At 37.1% G+C, this 18,739-nt stretch overlaps 1 protein-coding gene across 1 annotated transcript in view; it reads right to left on the reverse strand.

Moving 5' to 3' along the window:
* The window catches only part of baiap3 (BAI1 associated protein 3), a 59,416-nt gene that overhangs the window by 16,627 nt on the left and 24,050 nt on the right, over positions 1 to 18,739 (reverse strand). The window contains exons 3-13 of the mRNA XM_038287797.1: positions 12,075 to 12,162; positions 11,112 to 11,195; positions 10,832 to 10,939; positions 10,297 to 10,356; positions 8,099 to 8,165; positions 7,425 to 7,638; positions 7,140 to 7,184; positions 5,185 to 5,262; positions 3,994 to 4,099; positions 3,787 to 3,894; positions 3,615 to 3,707 (exon numbers count right to left, since the gene is read on the reverse strand). Of these exons, the coding sequence (XP_038143725.1) occupies positions 3,615 to 3,707; positions 3,787 to 3,894; positions 3,994 to 4,099; positions 5,185 to 5,262; positions 7,140 to 7,184; positions 7,425 to 7,638; positions 8,099 to 8,165; positions 10,297 to 10,356; positions 10,832 to 10,939; positions 11,112 to 11,195; positions 12,075 to 12,162 (1,051 nt within the window). The remainder of the gene's footprint in view (positions 1 to 3,614; positions 3,708 to 3,786; positions 3,895 to 3,993; positions 4,100 to 5,184; positions 5,263 to 7,139; positions 7,185 to 7,424; positions 7,639 to 8,098; positions 8,166 to 10,296; positions 10,357 to 10,831; positions 10,940 to 11,111; positions 11,196 to 12,074; positions 12,163 to 18,739) is intronic.

Below are 18,739 nucleotides of genomic sequence, written 5' to 3' on the forward strand. Positions count from 1 at the left end.
AATCTGCAGGTTTACTAGTGGTTCCTAGAATTTCTAAAAGTAGAATGGGAGGCAGATCTTTTAGTTATCAGGCTCCTCTCCTGTGGAACCAACTACCAGTTTTAGTCCGTGAGGCAGACACCCTGTCTACTTTTAAGGCTAGGCTTAAAACTTTCCTTTTTGATAACGCTTATAGTTAGAGTGGCTCAGGTTATCCTGAGCTATCTCTATAGTTATGCTGCTATAGGCTTAGACTTTTGGAGGACATAGGGATCCCCATTTAATCATTCTGCTTCATTCTCTCTCTGTTCTCCTATTCTGCAGAATCTGTTAGTTCAATCTATAACCTTCTGCTCTCTCTGCTTTTCCTCAGAGTAGCTTTGCCTCGTCTGTTCCTGTTTGGCTGTGACGTCATCCTGGAAAGAAACATCAGCTGTGCTGCTTCCATCAACACCCTTGTTTATAGATGTTGGAGATCGGCCTGTTTTCCAGTGTGGTCCTGTTTCTCTGACCGTGACTGAGTGGATGTGCTCTCTTCATCCTCTGACATGGGAGCTGCCTTGGAGCTCGTCTGCCTGGCTGTGTGTTTCCTGGACGGGGCCGCCTTTTACAGCTGCTTTTTGTATCTCTGCTTCTGTCTCCTTGAACCCCAGTCGGCCTCGGCAGATGGCCGCTCACACTGAGCCTGGTTCTGCTGGAGGTTTCTTCCTGTTAAAAGGGAGTTTTTCCTCTCCACTGTCGCTACAAGCATGCTTAGTGTGAGGGATTGTATTTGAGTCAATGACTCAATGCAATCAACTGGTTTTCCTTAGATAGAAAACTTTGTATCGATTTGACTGTATGATCTGGTTGAACTGTAAAGTGCCTTGAGATGACATGTGTTGTGAATTTGGCGCTATATAAATAAACTGAATTGACAATCCCTTGGTCAGACTTATCCTTTAGGAATTTCTGGCATAAAGAAGAACCCAAGGTTCTGTTAGTTAGACTTAGACTTAGACAGTAATTTATTGATCCCTTGGGAAGACTCCCTCCGGAAATTAAGGAAGTTAGAGTAAGTCATTGAGGTTATGAAGGACCAAAAACCTGCAAGATCTTCAAATTAGCACTGCCAAGTTTGACTGTAGGTTTCTTTTATTTATTTATTTTTTCCACCTATACATTTCTTTATTTTAGCCTAATAAGGGTCTAATCTGTAAAGATTTCATACAATATAGGGAGTGCTAATCAGCATGGGTTAAAAGATATTGCACATGGAGTAAGTAGACATGTTGCAGGGGATCTAAAAACATTGTTTGCACGAAACAAAATATGTGCAAACAGGTTTAGTCCCCACCACCGAAGTAATAATCTTTGGACCAATAGAGGAGAGACCTAAAGTTAGCACACAGCTTCAGTCGCTTCAGCTAGTAACCACTGATCAGGCCCGAAATCTTGGTGTAGTGCTGGATTCAAACTTGAACCTCCAAAAGCTTTTAAAGACAATTACAAGGTCGGCTTTCTATCACCTGAAGAACATTTCCAAGATTAAACGACTAATGTCTCAGCATGAGCTGGAAAAACTAATCCATGCATTTATCGATTACTGCCTTAAAAGTGGATCAGACAGCTGCAGCTGATCCAGAACGCTGCTGCCTGTGTCCTCACTAAGACTAAGAAAGAAGAGCACATCACCCCAGTTCTAAAGTCCTTACACTGGCTCCCTGTATCTCAGAGAATAGACTTTAAAATACTTCTGTTAGTCTATAAATCTCTGAATGGCTTAGCACCTAAATACATCACAGACTTGCTTTCAGTGTATCAATCCTCCAGACCACTCAGGTCTTCTGGCTCCAGCCTGCTCTGCATACCTAGAACCAGAACTAAACATGGAGAAGCAGCATTTAGATCCTATGCTCCACTTATCTGGAACAAACTTCCAGAAAACTGTAAAAGTGCGGAAAGCCTGAGTTCCTTTAAATCAAGACTAAAAACACATTTGTTTAGGATTGCCTTAGACTGTTCTAGTTAAACAGTTCAACTAAAACATCATTAGTTCAACTTTTTTTTTTTTAGTCCAACTGTTTTTAATATTTTTTTTGTTTCTGCATTTTTTTTATTTTATTTTTTCCTACTTGCTTTGATTTTGTTTTATTTTCCTATATTTTAACCATGTAAAGCACTTTGCATTGTCTTTGTACTGAATTGTGCTATACAAATAAATTTGCCTTGCCTTGCCTTACCACTTAAATGAGCAAATGGTGTGTGTAAAAGAAAGATGATAGCCATGGAGTTAGAGGTAAAATTGATCATTCTTTTTGAAATACTCTCATAATCTGATTTTCTGGACTAAATTGTAGACAGATGATTGTGAATTTAATGTTGAAATGGCTTGTAAATAAAGAAAGTGGCATACAGTGGAGGCATGAAGCAAAAACTAAGGACCTAATGAATGCTGGCAGCAAACCAAATGCTTAAGTAATATGAGCAAAACTGGCGAACAACAGGTAAATGAGACATGGGTGAATGGAATCTGCTAAATACAGATTGTTCTGGTAAACTGATATATGATTAGACAGGAAACGTACAATGAAGAAACTAAGAGAACCAACTCATTTACAGAAATAATGTAATTAAAGACAAAACCAAATAAAAAACACTAAGAAATACACAAGATAAATTATTTGGAAGACCCATGGCAAATACCAAATGGCTAATATTGTATAATTTGGCAAGTAGCCACAAACCAAATTAAGACAAAAACCCAAATTCAATATCATTACATAATATTCAAAATTTAAAATGCACTTTACATGAATATCTTGAACTGCTACAAACAACTGTAAAAAAAAAAGTAGAAAGCAACAAGGTTTTAGTTCATATATTATGCATAAAACCTGTAAAAGTTCTAAACAGAAATTCTCAGCCATCTTGGTCAAGGCAACCACAAAACAGGTATTTCAAGTTTTTCTTGAAATATTTCAAAAACAAAAATTTTGCCAATAATGATTTAATAAAACATTAAGTTGCTCAATGCAGAGCTTATAATAGAAAATTGAACGAAAAAAGACAACAACTCTTACAACAGGTAAGACATCCACACTTTCAGGCAACCTCCAGTGTACCTTTACAGGCTCTGTGATGGATAATCTATGGTGGCTGTTAAGTTTCTTCTTTGGGTTTTTTTAAATTCAAATTTAGTTGTGGTGTTTTTCGTTTTGGTATCGTATAGAATTGATTCCTGCTGCATCATTCTAGGTATGCCAGCTTGCACAAAAATCTCAGATAACTTTCAAACATACTAAGTATAGATGCAAAAACTTTGTTGTCAATATTTATCTGATCAAATGTCACTTTGAGGTTGATACATATTTACATTACTAATGATAAGGATCCACACCTCTAAAAGATCTCTCCGTTTTACAGATCTGGCAGAGGCCAAGCTTGAAGAGAAACTCAACTCTCTTTTAAAAGGCACTTACTGTAAAAGCCAAGTTGGCTTTTGATACCCATTTGTCTCATAAAAAAGAAGGACTTTGTATGTAACCATTTTTCTTTGATAATAATTTTTGTGTCATGATCTGAAAACAAATCTTTAGGCTCAAAAATATATTTTTCCATTCCTATTTGCGTATAATGATTCAATGATTGCTCACCTTAACCTGAGCATGCTCATACTCCACAATCTGATGGAGAAGTTTCTTGTGGATGGAGACATTTGTTTCCCTCTTTGATAATGTTGTGTCTCTCTGAAGTTAGAACAAGTATTAGCTGTTGTACGAACAGACAGGTGTGTATTTAACCAAGCTTAATAAACTAAAAAAAAACCTGGCTGGTGAAGACTTTCAGAATGAGGTGACATTCTCCCTGAACTTTAGATGCACTGGACCGGGGCTCCAGTTTAAACCAGGTGTCATGTCCGCCAACAGGAATTTCCTGCAAAAAAAAGAAGCCAGTTTCAAGTTAACTTCTAGTTTGATGTAGCATGTTATGATGTAGTAGTGCAGCATGCTATGTGGACAGACACTGACTCACATTCAAAGGGATGTTGATGCATCCAAGGAAGTCATCAACGTTCTCCTCAGACCCTGATGATGCTGATCCATTTGAACGCACTGACTTTGCAATTTGCTTAAAATACCTGTAAAGATAGTATACAATATACCGGTAATAGTAATAATAATAAGCAGTTTTAATTGGTAAAATAAAAATGTGAAATTAAATTGTAGCTATTTCCCCAAAAGAAAATGATTTTCTCTAGACCCTTGGCTGTGACTGCCATTCTGTGGTTTTTATTAGACACATGCACTATTTATTAGATTCTTCTGTCTGTGTGCATAGCCTTTACAGGCTGCTTGCTTTTCTGTGAGCGCCTTTCAAAAGACAAAAATCAAATGATTCAGTGGAATCTACAGGCAGGGTGTAGTTCGCTCTTTTTTCAGGAATGCACACAAAGGCCTCTTTATTCAATAAGTGCCACTTCATTCTTTTTCCTTCTGCAAGTGACCATATGACAGGTTCAATTAATCACCACAATATTGACTGGGTGAATCCATTGCCTAAAATGTTACGCATCAAGTTTTGCACAGGATAAAAACCTGTTTCATCTTTGCAACAGATTGGCAACCAGTGAAATGGAAAACAATTTCAAACTAAAAGGTTTTTCAAATATTTGATTTTAGTTACTTGGAGATATGAACATAGAATATTTATTTTTGGTAAAAAAACAAAAAGAAAACAAAAGGTGTCCAGATTGAAATTGGCTCTATTAGAGCTTTTACTAATCATACTTATAATGAAACCAGTTACACAGAACTTATCTAAATAGGGTTAATGATTTTAAAATGCAAGACATTGCGTCCTTTGCTGAGGACTCAGTTAAACCTCAATGAGAGAATATAGAGACAGTATAAAAAAGCTGTAAACCATCCCAGCAGTAAGATGCCTAACCAAAATGACTCTACCTGAATTTCAGAAGGTTTGTGTGTCTTAAAACAGGGGCAAATATGTTTGCACATGCAGAGTGGATCAAAATGATTTGCGATTGCAATCAGCAGCTGTGTGTGCCAACCTTTTCTTTTCTGCATTTTGAAAACCCTTTTTTCATTTACAAATGAAAGCATTGTTAGAATTTTTTTTTTTTACAGAAAAGCTGGTTATCTAAATTTGTTTGATAATATGAAACATTCATAAGTTTTAACCTTGCTCTAAAGTGCTATGTATTACCTGCCCATTCCTCGAAGACCGCTGACTTCATTTAGCTTTTTGCAGGCCTCCGCAACAGATACATCATCATCATGATCCCTGCAGAGAACAAATAAACACTTAAAGGTCAACACAAGGCTGGGTTTGATCTACTTTCATCTTTCAGTTAGATTGACCATGGGTAGGACAGAAAATGTAATTACATGTACCAAATAGAGAGAAAATGGTGCGAATAAAAACTAAAACATCTATCACTCTTTAGACGAGTCTGTAAAACGTATCCTTGTTTAAAATACAAGATGCACACATTCTCTACAACACTCAAACATATCCAAAATTAGCTAAAAATCTATATAGGAGTGGTAAAGTGACTGTCCATATCTGGAAAAAAGAGACTACCGAAAAATAAGAAGGGAAATGCAAAAATACAATAAAGTTATGTTTGTAACATGTTGTGCAAGTGCCACTGTAAGTGAAACATATAAATATGTATATGTTTTGCATAAATTGTAATAATCACAAAAATGTCTGACAATGTTTCAGGATTCCAGAAAATGACTGTGTGACTTCGTCTTATAGACAAGAATTTGCCTGAGCCACATGTTTTTTGTGGATTTCAAGAAAGCTTACGACCATGTTCTCCCGAGAGGACATTGTCTGCTTGAGTAAAAGGTACAAGGGGTGCTAGGATCACTTTTTGCAGTCTTATCCAGTCCCTGTAGGGCCAAAGAAAGAGCCATGTTCACATTCCTGGCACAAAATGTGTGAAGTGACTGGAATGGCTCCTCTAGGCCTGAGGCTATGCTTCTTAAATTAAAAGAGGACAACGCACCTTTCGGCATGAAATGGAAAAGCCTTTGTTTCTATTATTAAGCAGGAGACATTTTATCGGATAGTGCAGTTAGGATAGATAAGGTCGGCACTGCTTACCTAATCAAGCATGGAAACTATACATTTCTTGCATGAAAAGGGTGTTTAATATGTTGAATACTTTAAACTACCTTTTTTTTATTTTATTTTTTATTTTTAGAGGTCTCCTCTAGGGATGCTTACTTTGTTTTTTCTGTTATTAATCCGTGTTTTTTATATGTGGCCTAAGCCTGTGTCTCACCACAATGTCATCACGGTTACATAATAACAATGACCGTTAGGACTCTTGAATAGTGGAGTTAACTTGTTATTTCAGAGTTCTAAAGCATCATTTAAAGCAGTGATTATCATTGATTATTGACTTGTAGAGAAAATACGTAATTTCACTGAGACTGATAAACAGGTAACTAATTCCTCAGCGCAATTCAAGGTAAGAAGCTTTGAGAAGTACACTGTGTTCTCTGTATTATCATTGAGTATATAGAGAAATAACAGAACACACCTTTTTCTATGCTACTGCACAAATGACAGTATAACAAAAAGTCCCTATTGTTAAATGTTGTTGAATAATATTCTTTATCTAAATAATAAATAGTGACGAATAATGTCAAATGTCTGCATCATTGCTGCTTAGTTGTTAATTTAGCTGGATATTATAGCTGATATCTTAATCAATACATAGAGGGCATCAGTTAAGTAAAATAATTACTACATTTAAATAAAGCTATGCAAAAAGCAAAGCTTTATTACTTCCCCTATTTAAAAAAAAAAAATATTCTGAGATGAGGTGTTAGAGAATACATTCCATCTCATTTTGATTGATGCATTTAATAATGAAGATTACTGTATGAAGAAGGTCAATTTTTGTTGTGTAGTGGAAACTGATGTATTTGTGCATATTAATTACAGCCAACCGTTCATCCAGTGTGTTTTCTATAATTCTTCAGCTCATTATTTTGTTAATCAAATATTTTACCCTGCCTAGTATTGTCTAGTATAGATAATAACTAATATGATTTTTTTTTTGAAATTCAAGAAATTAATATGAAAAGCCGAGACATCAGGGATTACGTTAAAGCAGCTATGCTCCTGTGTTCTCCACTTACCATATGTCCAGATGTAAGAGGTCATTGTGCACATCATCTATGTCACTAAAAACAGATGGAAAAAAAAACAGAAAAAACAATGACTTTTTAACTTTTTAATGACTAAGGATGACAATAAACACCTCAGGTCTGCTTTCACAGTGGTGAATATGCATTGCACTGATCACATAATTAACAGCTTGAGGCGTTAGTGTGAAACAAATGAATCCATGAGTCCTGCCTGTGACACTAGAATCATCATGGACAGTAATTTTCAGAAAGCTTTAAAGTTTGTCTCATACTCACAACACAAAGTGTTCATCCCAAACGGGGTTCAGAGTCTCTGGTTTGACTTCGGTCACCTGAATGCACCTGGCAGGTAAAACCTCTTTGGTGCTAGAGCGTTTCTCCAGCTTTTCCCTTCTCTTCCTGAAACTGAACTTCCTCTCCTTCTTTTCCTCAGTTTCTCTAGGGCTCTGACCAACCAGGATTCCCAGCATGCAGTAGGGGTCACTGTACCCTGTCATCAAGGTCAGCAAAGATATAGATTCAGTCAGACTGCTCCCTGGGTGCCGCGCAACGGCAGCCCACTGCTTCCCATAGGGATGGGTTAAATGCAATTGCTTTGTACTTGTGACAGTGGAATGACTATAAAGTTGAATTCTATTCTTCTATTGTAGATTTGGGAATTGATGTAGCAATTAACATGCCTCTAATAAAAAAATATATCTTTTTACATCTATTAGTACTTAAACATTGAGCTAAAACTCATTCTTATCATCATATAATCATCAAAATGAACCAAAATGCATACATTTTCCAAAAGCTTTTAAAAAAATACTGCTATTTAGTGGAAGGTTAATCCAAATGAGAAATATAATACTTTTTTCAGCTGCGTTTTATTACAGAAAAAAAAAAGCATAATTCATCAAACACCTTAATTTCAGTAAAAAAAACTGCTAAGTTCGTGACGGTTTTACCATTTGAATCCTTGGCCATCAAGTTCTTTGCTTTCATAACAGAGACTCTCAAGGAAAAGCTGGCTCGCTGAAAGAAAAGAAATAATTGTTGATAAAAGAACCCCATCAAATTTTAGAGTAAAAGTCGATGATGAGGATATTAGTATGTGCTGCAAAGTACGAATGCACTTTGACAAATCCTGGTATGATTTAATTGGTGCAAACTCTCACAGTGTCACTATTTCAAAAGAGACAATATTTCTTTATACGAAAGGCCATGGAGGGCTAGGGAGCACAAAAGAAGCTCTTGGATGTCAAAGCTTACACGTTTTTCTAAAGACTTCAGGCGCATTATAGACTTCAATCAGATAAGTAATCTGTTCATACTGAAATTAAAAGCCAAAAAAAACTGCAGTGGATTAAAGAAACATCATCAAGAACCTAAAAGAGTTTCCTTTGAAGCATTAGAAAGAAATTAAGCCCTACAGTTTGTTTTAAACTACTGTATATAGTATCTATTGATACAATACTATTAAAAATGGGCTATATATATATACATACATACATACATAATTCATGTATCCATCTATTTGTAGATTTATGTGCAGTCTTCTTGGTAGAGACTGACATTTTTTCGGGAATCCCACGGGTCACGGGATTCCCACGGGATTCCTGTGGGATTCCCGTGGGATGGGAGTCAGTATTAGTAACGATCACGTGATTGGGACGGTACAGGATTAAACATTAACGGGAGCAGACGGGAGCGGGAACAAACCAATAATAACTAAAAAAAAAAACTAGGATCGATGCCAAAAAATTAAATAAAATAGAAAGAAAAAAAATCCAGTACTGGCGCGGCGCCGCCATTTTGTAGTTTTTTTTCTTGAAGCCTACGCTATAATGCGAGTCAAAAAAACTACACGACCCAAAAACCAACAGTGCTTCCGCTCTGAGTTTTTCACCCGCGCTCAAAAAAAGAAAAAACAAGAATGGGAGTGGTGCAGGAGCGGGAGTCATTCTGAATGGGAGTGGGAGTAATTTCACCAGGAGTGGGACGGGTCAGGATTTAGATTTCTACTCTGGCCCGGGATCTGGAAGGGACACAATTTTTTTCTGTGGGAGTGGGACGGGACAGGAGTGAAAATCAACTCCCGTGTAAGTCTCTACTTCTTGGTAGTTTTAGCCTAAAGGCAAAGAGTAAGTGTTGTATGATTTACAACACTTAGTGCATGGGCTATTTCATCTTTGTTCATCAATAGTTGTGAGCAGCTGTTAGTGATTTAAAATGTATTGGTTGTTAACATAAAATATAATCAGTAAACAGTTTTAAGCTGTGATCTTCAAATAATAATAGGGTAAAGTTAGGGAATATGTAATGTTAAGACTTATGATGAGCAAATATACTTAGGGTAATACTAATAGTACAGTCTGTTCAGCTACCGGTAAAGAAAATGTCACCACATTCGAAACATGGATCAGGCTATCTAAATACCTAATAGAGACTTATTGTAGTCCTATCAATAAACATATTGCATTTAGTGATACTAAAATCAATTTATGAATTAATATATGATGCACCATCCCCTGCAAAACACTACAAAGTTTTTAAGCAGGTCCAGATAATAGATGGATAACTGGCTCAATAATATTGCTGCTAAAAAATACATATATTTTGCTTTGCTAGACATCCCAACCAAAGTAAATAAACAAGTAAACTCCCAAAAGTCCCCGTTGAATAAAAAAAATACTATCTACCAGGGCATTTTTATAGGTTTAATTTCTACCTAAAATCATTTATTCTTATTCTTCTAAATGCAGAGAAAATATAGAAAATGCACACTGACGTATATATCTAAGCTTCCCTTATGAAAGTTAAATCTACTTTTTGCTCGATCTATGTTTTAGACACTCATCTCAAATATAAAAGTAAGTTACTGAGTGTTTTCCAATTTTTGTTGAAAGCAGACACTAATACAGATGACTGACTGGGGACAATTGGTTCCATAACAAGTGATGAAGGCTTCAGTACTTCTAAATTATTTTTAATGCAGAAATATAGCTATTCCATAAAAAAAAGAAAACTACATACAACAAAACAAAAATGATTTTTAGTTTAGCCAAAAATATAGATGAATTCTCCCCAGTGTCATGGATCGTGAGTTTCATTATAGACTTGTTCTTCCATCATAACTGCACCTCTAGAGAATAAAATGTCTCACCTTTGATTCTTGAACTTTTTGTAACATCATTTCATGTTCCTCTTCACCCATGTCAAACACCTGAGAAAATAAAATAAAGCTGTGATAAAAATAGTTATTGGGTGATTATATGCAATAGTATTCTTTACTGATTGTGCTTTTGCACAAATGACTGAACAGTGATGAGAGGTTTAAAACTCAAATTTCTTTAGCAGCTGAGCTACCAGGAAAACCCGCAATATACTGTAGGACTCCTCTATCAGACACCTGAGAGGCTGCGATTCTCAGTGTAGCATAATTACAGCTGAATATCAGCGCACAGTATAACTGGGCTTTGATGTTTAATCAGTTTTGAGCCAAGAGCATCTGCTTGAATTCTTACAGCCTCCTCACAACAAATAACACTCTCTGAGAGGCCACCATCAGTGTTACTGACATAAATCTAATGAAGCTACAGAAATACAGTCTGTTCAGTGGTTCTGTTTGTTATTACGTGACAGACAGACAGACAGACAGACAGACAGACAGACAGACAGACAGACAGACAGACAGCTACCTTTAGAAGGTAAGCAAACAGCTCTTCGTCACTTTTCACATGTTCTGGAGCCGGCACGCCAACCCTGTTGACCACCGTGTACACCGCTTCTTCATAGAGCAGATCCAGCTACATGAAAACACACTTCACTCAATAACTTCCTTTCAGAGATAAATGTACGAGTTCTTTTCCCTGCATGACTTCTGCTCTGCTGCACATCACAAGCAGGGATAAAAGCCTGTCTTTTAAAACATAACTCCTGCTGAAACACAATGAAAGCAGGGAAAACAAACCGACACACCTCTGTCCTGCTGACTCTTTCAGAAATAAAGGCCTGGTCCACATGCTCTTGCGGCGGTGGCATTGAGCATGGCACTCTATGGCACTGCAAGGAGAAAGATTGAGTTTAAGCCTAGCATAATGTGTCTCTGATGAAAGGTTGCGCTGGTCATAAGAAAGGAGAAGCTGAGGTTGCAGTTAGGTATTGAAAAGTATCACTTTAGCCAAATGGAAATACATCAGAAAGGCTCAGCAACTAAGGAGCTGTAAATGCCATCAACATGGACTTCAGATCACTGTGAAGTCTATGGAAAATTACTGGCTTTATTTACAATTACAATGAATTTGGCAGCTATGATCCATACATAGTTGCAGACACATTTCCTTTCTCACATGAAGCCCCTTGCATAATCTGTAGATGCTTCAACAATTGCGGTGCATGCAATTAAAACCAGTAATTTACTTAGAGCACATAAATATGAAAAAATGCAATTATTTAAATTATTGTTTAACTGTGAAAGAGCATAAATTGTCAAAAATGTCTAAATACAGTAACTTTATATTACCATTTAGTAATCCCACTTTTTTTTTTCTAAACCAAATAACTAAAACCTCAAAGGTAATTTAAACTTCTTTCTAATCAGTTTGTTGATGTATAAATTAGTGTGCATGTTCTTTTAAACAACATCAACAGTTTGAGCTGTGTAATTTCCCTTGGTTAAAATGCAGTAATTCAGTTTGTGAAGCGTTGAGTTGTAATATCTTGCTCTGGCAGTAAAAACTTAACATATCCATTGACAGCAGCTTGTAACAGCTGAGCTCCCAGTCTTCTGAGCACCCTGTTTAACCCAATCCGTCTGTCTGCGGACGTCATAGCGGTCATGGTGGTGGGCTGAAAAGACAGCTCTGTGCTCTGCTTGCTACACAAACTGTTCACGTTTTAAGTGTGTAACAGATGGAAAGGTGGAAGTTGGGTTGGGGTTACCTCAGCTTGGGCTGCCCGCATCATATTCTCCTGTTTCTGCAGGATGGTGTTCATACGTTCAAAGAACTCCACACTTTCCTCAGAAATCCTGCCATGAAAGGAAAAAAAAAAAAAAAAAAAAACAGTTTTCATGTCAATAACTTATCATGAGAGCAGGAATAGATGTTGCACAGTGGGACTTAAATAGGCCACATCTTCTCATTTGCTTGACAACAGAATATTAATGACAGTTCAATGACAAGTTCAATGACACTGACTGGATCAAACAGCATCTTGTTAACACACAATTCTGCTCTAGTTAAACAGAACTAAGGGACTTCGTCTCCTGTAGTTCTGCATTTTATCACACTCATAAACACCTTTGCTTGCAAAGTATTCGAGGGCTTCTAACTGCAAGCGACATGAAGCATTTTAATGAAATTTTATGGGTCTGATCGTGCCCAATATGCAAATTAAGCCTTTCCGTTTCTTCCAGGTGGGACTAAATCCCCAAACACCTGCTAGCAACAGTTGTCATGGTAATGAGGGCAGATTCAGGGAAAGGGTAGCTGACTGAACACCTAGGGAATCCCCACCAAAACCATCCTCTCCCCCCTCCCAAATCTCACGAGGGGTATCTCACTTCCACCCTGTATGAAAATAACAGCCATGCCGATGTGGAACCGCCAGGATCACTTGGGTTGGGTTTCTTTAACGCCTCATCCTGACTATCCCCTCCAACTGTGATTCTATCTTTTTCCTCATCTATCAGGCAATACTGTGCAGAAGGGCCCTTGCTCCCTCCTTTATTAGCGTCATCACTTCACAGCAGGCATATGGCAGCCCATCCCAGCACCCACTGACTTTCACCATGGTGGGGGAGCGGATGGCAAACTCGTGAGGGTGTTTATGGAGACTAATAGCAGCCATGCTGGGAGAACTGGGAGGATTTTCACTGATGTCAAGCCAAATGGAAGTTAAAAGGTGGTACTTTTCCTGAATATCAATCTACTAAAGCTTGTGATTGCAGCTTATATAGATATAAGAGAGCAATACAACAAGTTGGGTCATAACACAATGGCTTTTTGCTAGAACTTGTTCAGTTTTGTCCTCATCAGCTCTTAAAAATACATACAAGGATTTTTCTCATTAGTGAATGCACTATACTAAGTGCTGTCAGGTTATGTTGAGCAAAACTCTCCAGTTTTGAGACACTACTGATGATTGAAAAAGACAGTGTTAGCTGTGACACTTTAACATGAAGTTAGATGAACTTCTAAGATGTATGAGACTGCATAAAAGGAAACATAAATATCTATGTCTCAAGAAAAGAGTCCTGTGTCTGAGGCTCTTTCAATCTGCAAAAGAGTTAGACTTTCAATAGACAACAGGAAGGCTGACTGCCCTTTTAAGGTTTCAACCTCTGCCTTTGGAGAAAATGGAGTATTTTTTTTTAAAGAAATTTTATTTTTTTTGGCTAACAGTGCTAATATGACATGCAAAGCCTTTTTAAAATATATTTTATTGTAGAATGGAGTTGGAATCAGCTACAGGAGTTGTATTGCTGTATCTCCATATACCAGGGGTTCTCAAATGATCTTTTTTCCAAGTCCAACTGAAGTACCAAATCATTTTTAGGCAAGTCCAAGAACAGTCCCAAGTCTTTGAGGAGGAAGTTCAAATCAAGTTCTCGGTCTTTGGTCCAAAGTTAAGTCACTGAAATAAACATGTTCCAATCAAATGCAAGGCATCTAGTCTGCCGTTAACACTGCACTGCTGTAAGTTATGAAGACATTCAATAACTATCTTTCAAGCTTTATGGTTTATCAACAACTATATTATAAATTTTATTTCTACATGCACAACCTTTGGGTTGCATCAAATGATTTAAAATAGATAAGTGAAGCCTTTGAACCATAGACACTAGAGACAGGAAACAGCACCTGGTGACCCGGATGGATGGATGGATGGATGGATGGATGGATGGATGGATGGATGGATGGATGGATGGATGGATGGATGGATGGATGGATGGATGGATGGATGGATGGATGGATGGACGGATGGACGGACAGACGAACGGATGGATGAAGCATGTTTTTATTGCATATGTACAATGCAATGAATTAAAAAAGTTGTTGAAGTGATTATAAACTTAATAATGTTGAATTTCTGCATCATATTGTATCCTTGTGATGTGAAAGTTAATCTCTGTGTACATATCTAGTCTTTCACTGTATTCTACACTATATTCACCTTATTCCTGACCGTGTCGATGTGATTTAATGCTGAACCTCCGGAAAGATAACAGTATTTCCTTTTGCCATTTCTCCTTTTTTTGTGTCTGTTGAAATAAACACATGCTCATGGGTGTGTCTCTCTCCAAACACAAGTAATTTTACATTTCAGAGGTGTTATTTAATAAAACAAAGCTTGCATTGTGGCTTCAGCAGGTGTGTTTCTTCATGCACCCAAATAAAAAAATGATTAATCCTATAATAAGTGGATACGTGGGACCAAGATAAATGTGGCCAAAGAATCTAAATTTAAAGCAACTGCTAAACATCTTTTGTGTGTGTGTGTTTGTGTGTGTGTGTGCACGCTCTTTTAAAGTCACACCATAAACTACAACATAATGAAGGTGGCAAATTGCAGTTAGTAACAGAGAAAGTATATGAAATGTCTGAAATAACAGGGCTTCAACAATAAGAGAATGCTAAGTCTAAGGTTATTTTGTTCTAACCCAATATCATGTCTTACCCTAAGTTATGTAAAGAATTAGTTACATTTCATTAGAAAAGCAATTATCTATATCCAATCTACAACAAACATAAATTACAGCCCTCAGATATCACTGACTGATAAATTAAAAATACCCTTTCAAAATAAAGAATATATATAAAATGTCTTATGTTTAATTTTCAATATCATCTATGTGTTTACTTTAACTATGCGGGAGCTAAATTTCTACTATTTCCCTCCCTTTGCCAAACAAGCAAAAGCTCTAATCTGGATGGCTATTGGCCTGCAACTTGTGGAGTTTTCCTTTAAGTGCTAAACTAATTGCTAAACTACCTCACTAGTATTCAAGCTCTGCAGAGCTCTGCTAATAAGCTCATATTAGATTCAGGTACTGATGGTCTGAGTTTGGAGTAAGATTGCAAGTGCTGACAGCACAATCACAATTTAAAACATAAATATACAGAATATTTTGATCCATCCATCTATTTTCTTAGGCAGGGTAAACCCTGGACAGATTGCCAATCTGTTACAGGAAAACACAGAGACACATAAAGACACACAACCATGCACACACATACCCACACCTAAGGACAATTTAGAGAAGCCAATTAATCTAACAGTCATGTTTTTTGACTGTAGGAGGAAGCCGGAGTACCTGGAGGGAACCCACGCATGCCCAGGGAGAACATGTAAACTCCATGCAGAAAGACCTCGGGCCGGGAATTGAACCCAGAACCTTCTTAATGCAAGGCAACTTTCTATGATTAAATTGTCTTATATAACAAACAGATTCTGTCCCTTTAATCATATTCCCAATTTTGTTACAGTAGCTATCACCATTTTCCTTTCCATTCCGATGTCGAGTAAAATACAGTCTGGCAGTACTAATATGATACTTATTTTGCAAATAAACTCACTGTTTGTTTTTTTAAATAAACAAAATAATGTAACTGCTGTACAACAGTGGCTCTTAAACTTGCTCCCCAGGACCTGCTGTCCAGCATGTTTAGGTGTTTCCCTGCCTCCATGAGCCTAACATAACAAACAAGCAGCCAAGGGATGCAGAAGGATAAGAATCATTCCAATGTTTGAAAACCACTTCTGTATAATACTGGTGGCTCTAAAATCTCTTGCTAAATAAATGAATACCATAATTATTGCACTAAATTGTCAATACCCACATAAAAAAAAGTATTTGAACAGTTACAGCTAATTGGAATAATTTTAAATCATATATTTCAAAAACTTATCTTAAACTATTTATTATACAATTTTTTCAAGTTAAGCAAAGCTGTTTTATTACACTTGCTCTGTTCTTTAAAATGATGCATGTGTAAGAATGTATTTATTCTGCAACATATAACCTCTTTTAGGAATCTTATCAACCACAACTGCAACAGTGCTCATTGCATTTAAAGCTCCACATATTCTAGCTGTATAATTGCACTGCGCCTTCCTTCTGTCCAGCAGCAGCCCCTTTGCTCTCCTCCTCCTCATAATCATGTTTTGAATATTCTGTGTTGTGCAGTGTTTGGTGATGATGTCATGTTTTTACAACTTCTCACCATTTTCCCAAAACATCACAGGTCACATTTTGACTATTTGTGGAGTTAAAATAATACTTCTGTTATGATATGCCACTGTTTGTTTTAGCAGCGCATTACGCTGTCCTTGGCATTACTTACTGACTCATTATGGAGTTACCAGGCAGGACACGAAAAAAAAAAAATAGCTCCCATCAAACGCGTGTATGTAGGCAATTTCTTGTTAACATGCATTAACTAAAATGACTGGTAAAGATTCTCAGTCATTCCAAAAAACGTTTTAAAAAATTTGAGGACCAGAATGGTCACATTTTGGACAAGGAAAGACAGGTGGTTTGGAAGGGGTGTGAAGCAAGCCATTTATGTTAACCCTCTCAGGTTCAAACTAGGTTGTAGTTGCAGGAAAAATCTTATATTTGGAGAAAATGATCATATGGGGTAGTAATATACAATTCAGACATTTTTTTGAGAGAGACCTTCACATGCAATGAACTCTGGGATGTTGCAGATTTGCAACAGTGGCCCGGTGTGGTAAATTAACACTGAGGACTGAATCTGATATGAACGATAACTTTATTTGAATGTCACAAACAAAATATTAAGAAAACAAAATTTGAAAAAAAGAATTCTCTCACAAAATTAGAGACAACTTTTTCTCAAACTTTTTCACCACCGACATCTCAAAACCTCTTGAGAAGGCCATTTCTGTTAAACTGTTGCTCAAAATATAGGCAAACTAGTAGATAAAGCATGTAGCATCCATTGGTACCTGTTTGGGCACATGTTGAGATTCCACAACATTGAAATCGAGATGCCTCTGGTGAAAAACCCAGAGGAGATAAAATCTAATAATTGGCACCTGTCATATCTGTACACATTAATGATACATCTTATGTAGTATTGATTTCAAAATAATGGAAATTGGTAATGATACTTACATGAAATTGGTGCTTAGACAATCTGTTTCAATGACACCAAGGACTCAGCCATGTTGAAAGTGAGTCAGCAGTGCTATCTGGTGAGCTGGAGAGAAACTGTTTGTTGTACATGCACAACTAAGTCCTTCTGTTGTACTTCTGAGTAACAAAGGCTCTTAAAATATGGATGTGGAATAATTAGCTAAGTGGCCTTTAGCTGTTGCAAATCTGCAACATCTGCCTGGAGAGGGTTAAGAAAGAAAAAACAACCTTAAACAGAGGGGATGACTTAAAAACCTACGATGCAGCGATAGAGTTGATTCCTTCCGCTATCATTTCAACCCCCCACCCCCATGCAGGGGACAAAACATCTAACGCCCCTAACGACCCCCCTTTCAGAGACATAGCCCAGTATTGGGTATTGCATGCTTACAAAGAACACAAAACAACTCCCCATTCCTAACGGACGGACCCGTGTTTCTGGTTCAGTTTGCATGTTTTCTAAGCCAAAAGAAGTTTTTGGGCTACTATATAAAGCTCCTAACTCTACGCTGTTTCTGACATTTTTAAATGAGAAAGCGTCCTGGATGGAAAAAAAACCTTCTACAAACTTGGAAACCAAGTCCAGTGGATTGCTTTTTTACTTTTTTGGAATATATAAAATGTTTTAAAGTTTCAACATTTTAATTTAATAATCCATTTTAAAGCCTAAAGTTCTGGTATTTTAAATATCTATATTTTAGTAATGATCCTCCATGTTGGTGGAGACTTCCTGCCTCAAGTGGAGGAGTTCAATTATCTTGGGGTCTTGTTTATGAGTGACGGGAGAATAAAACGGGAGATCGAAAGAGGGATCAGTGCGACTGCTGTTATAACGTGGATGCTACACTGTTCTGTCATGGTGAAGAGACAGCTCAGCAAAAAGGCAAAGCTCTTGATTTACATGTCGATCTATGTCCTTACCATCACCTATGGTCATGAGATACAGTATGGATCATGACTGAAACAACAAGTTTCCAGATACAAGAGGCTGAAATGCACTTTCACGGATGAAGATGACATCGAATCGCATACCATGGTATGCAAATGCATTTGTTTAAGAGTTAGAAATCCAATGAGTGGCGTGTGAGCGTTTGCACTTGATGAAATGAATTTGTCACACACTCAATGCATGAGAGTTGAGAGCCCTGGTCAGGTTTCTTAGAGCATCTAAAATAGCCAGGACTCCAGTCCTCTAGGATTGAAGTTTGAGGCCATTACTCTAAGGTATGTCTCTCAGGTATATACAGCATGATATTTAATCAATACATGTCAAAAGTCCAACTCACTACATGCATAATATAACCCTTCCCCAAGTCAAATATTGTAAATTGTCCCAAAAGCAGTTGGTGCCAAGACACTCTCGGCTCGGTAAGGGGGAGAATGGCAGCTAGTTTAACCTAGCTTAGTCTGAGTGATCAAAGGGAAGCTGGTAGTTATGTCA

The sequence above is a fragment of the Cyprinodon tularosa genome, unplaced genomic scaffold (assembly GCF_016077235.1).
Source record: "Cyprinodon tularosa strain WSP-4 unplaced genomic scaffold, ASM1607723v1 ctg246, whole genome shotgun sequence".
Classification (NCBI taxonomy): Eukaryota; Metazoa; Chordata; class Actinopteri; order Cyprinodontiformes; family Cyprinodontidae; genus Cyprinodon; species Cyprinodon tularosa.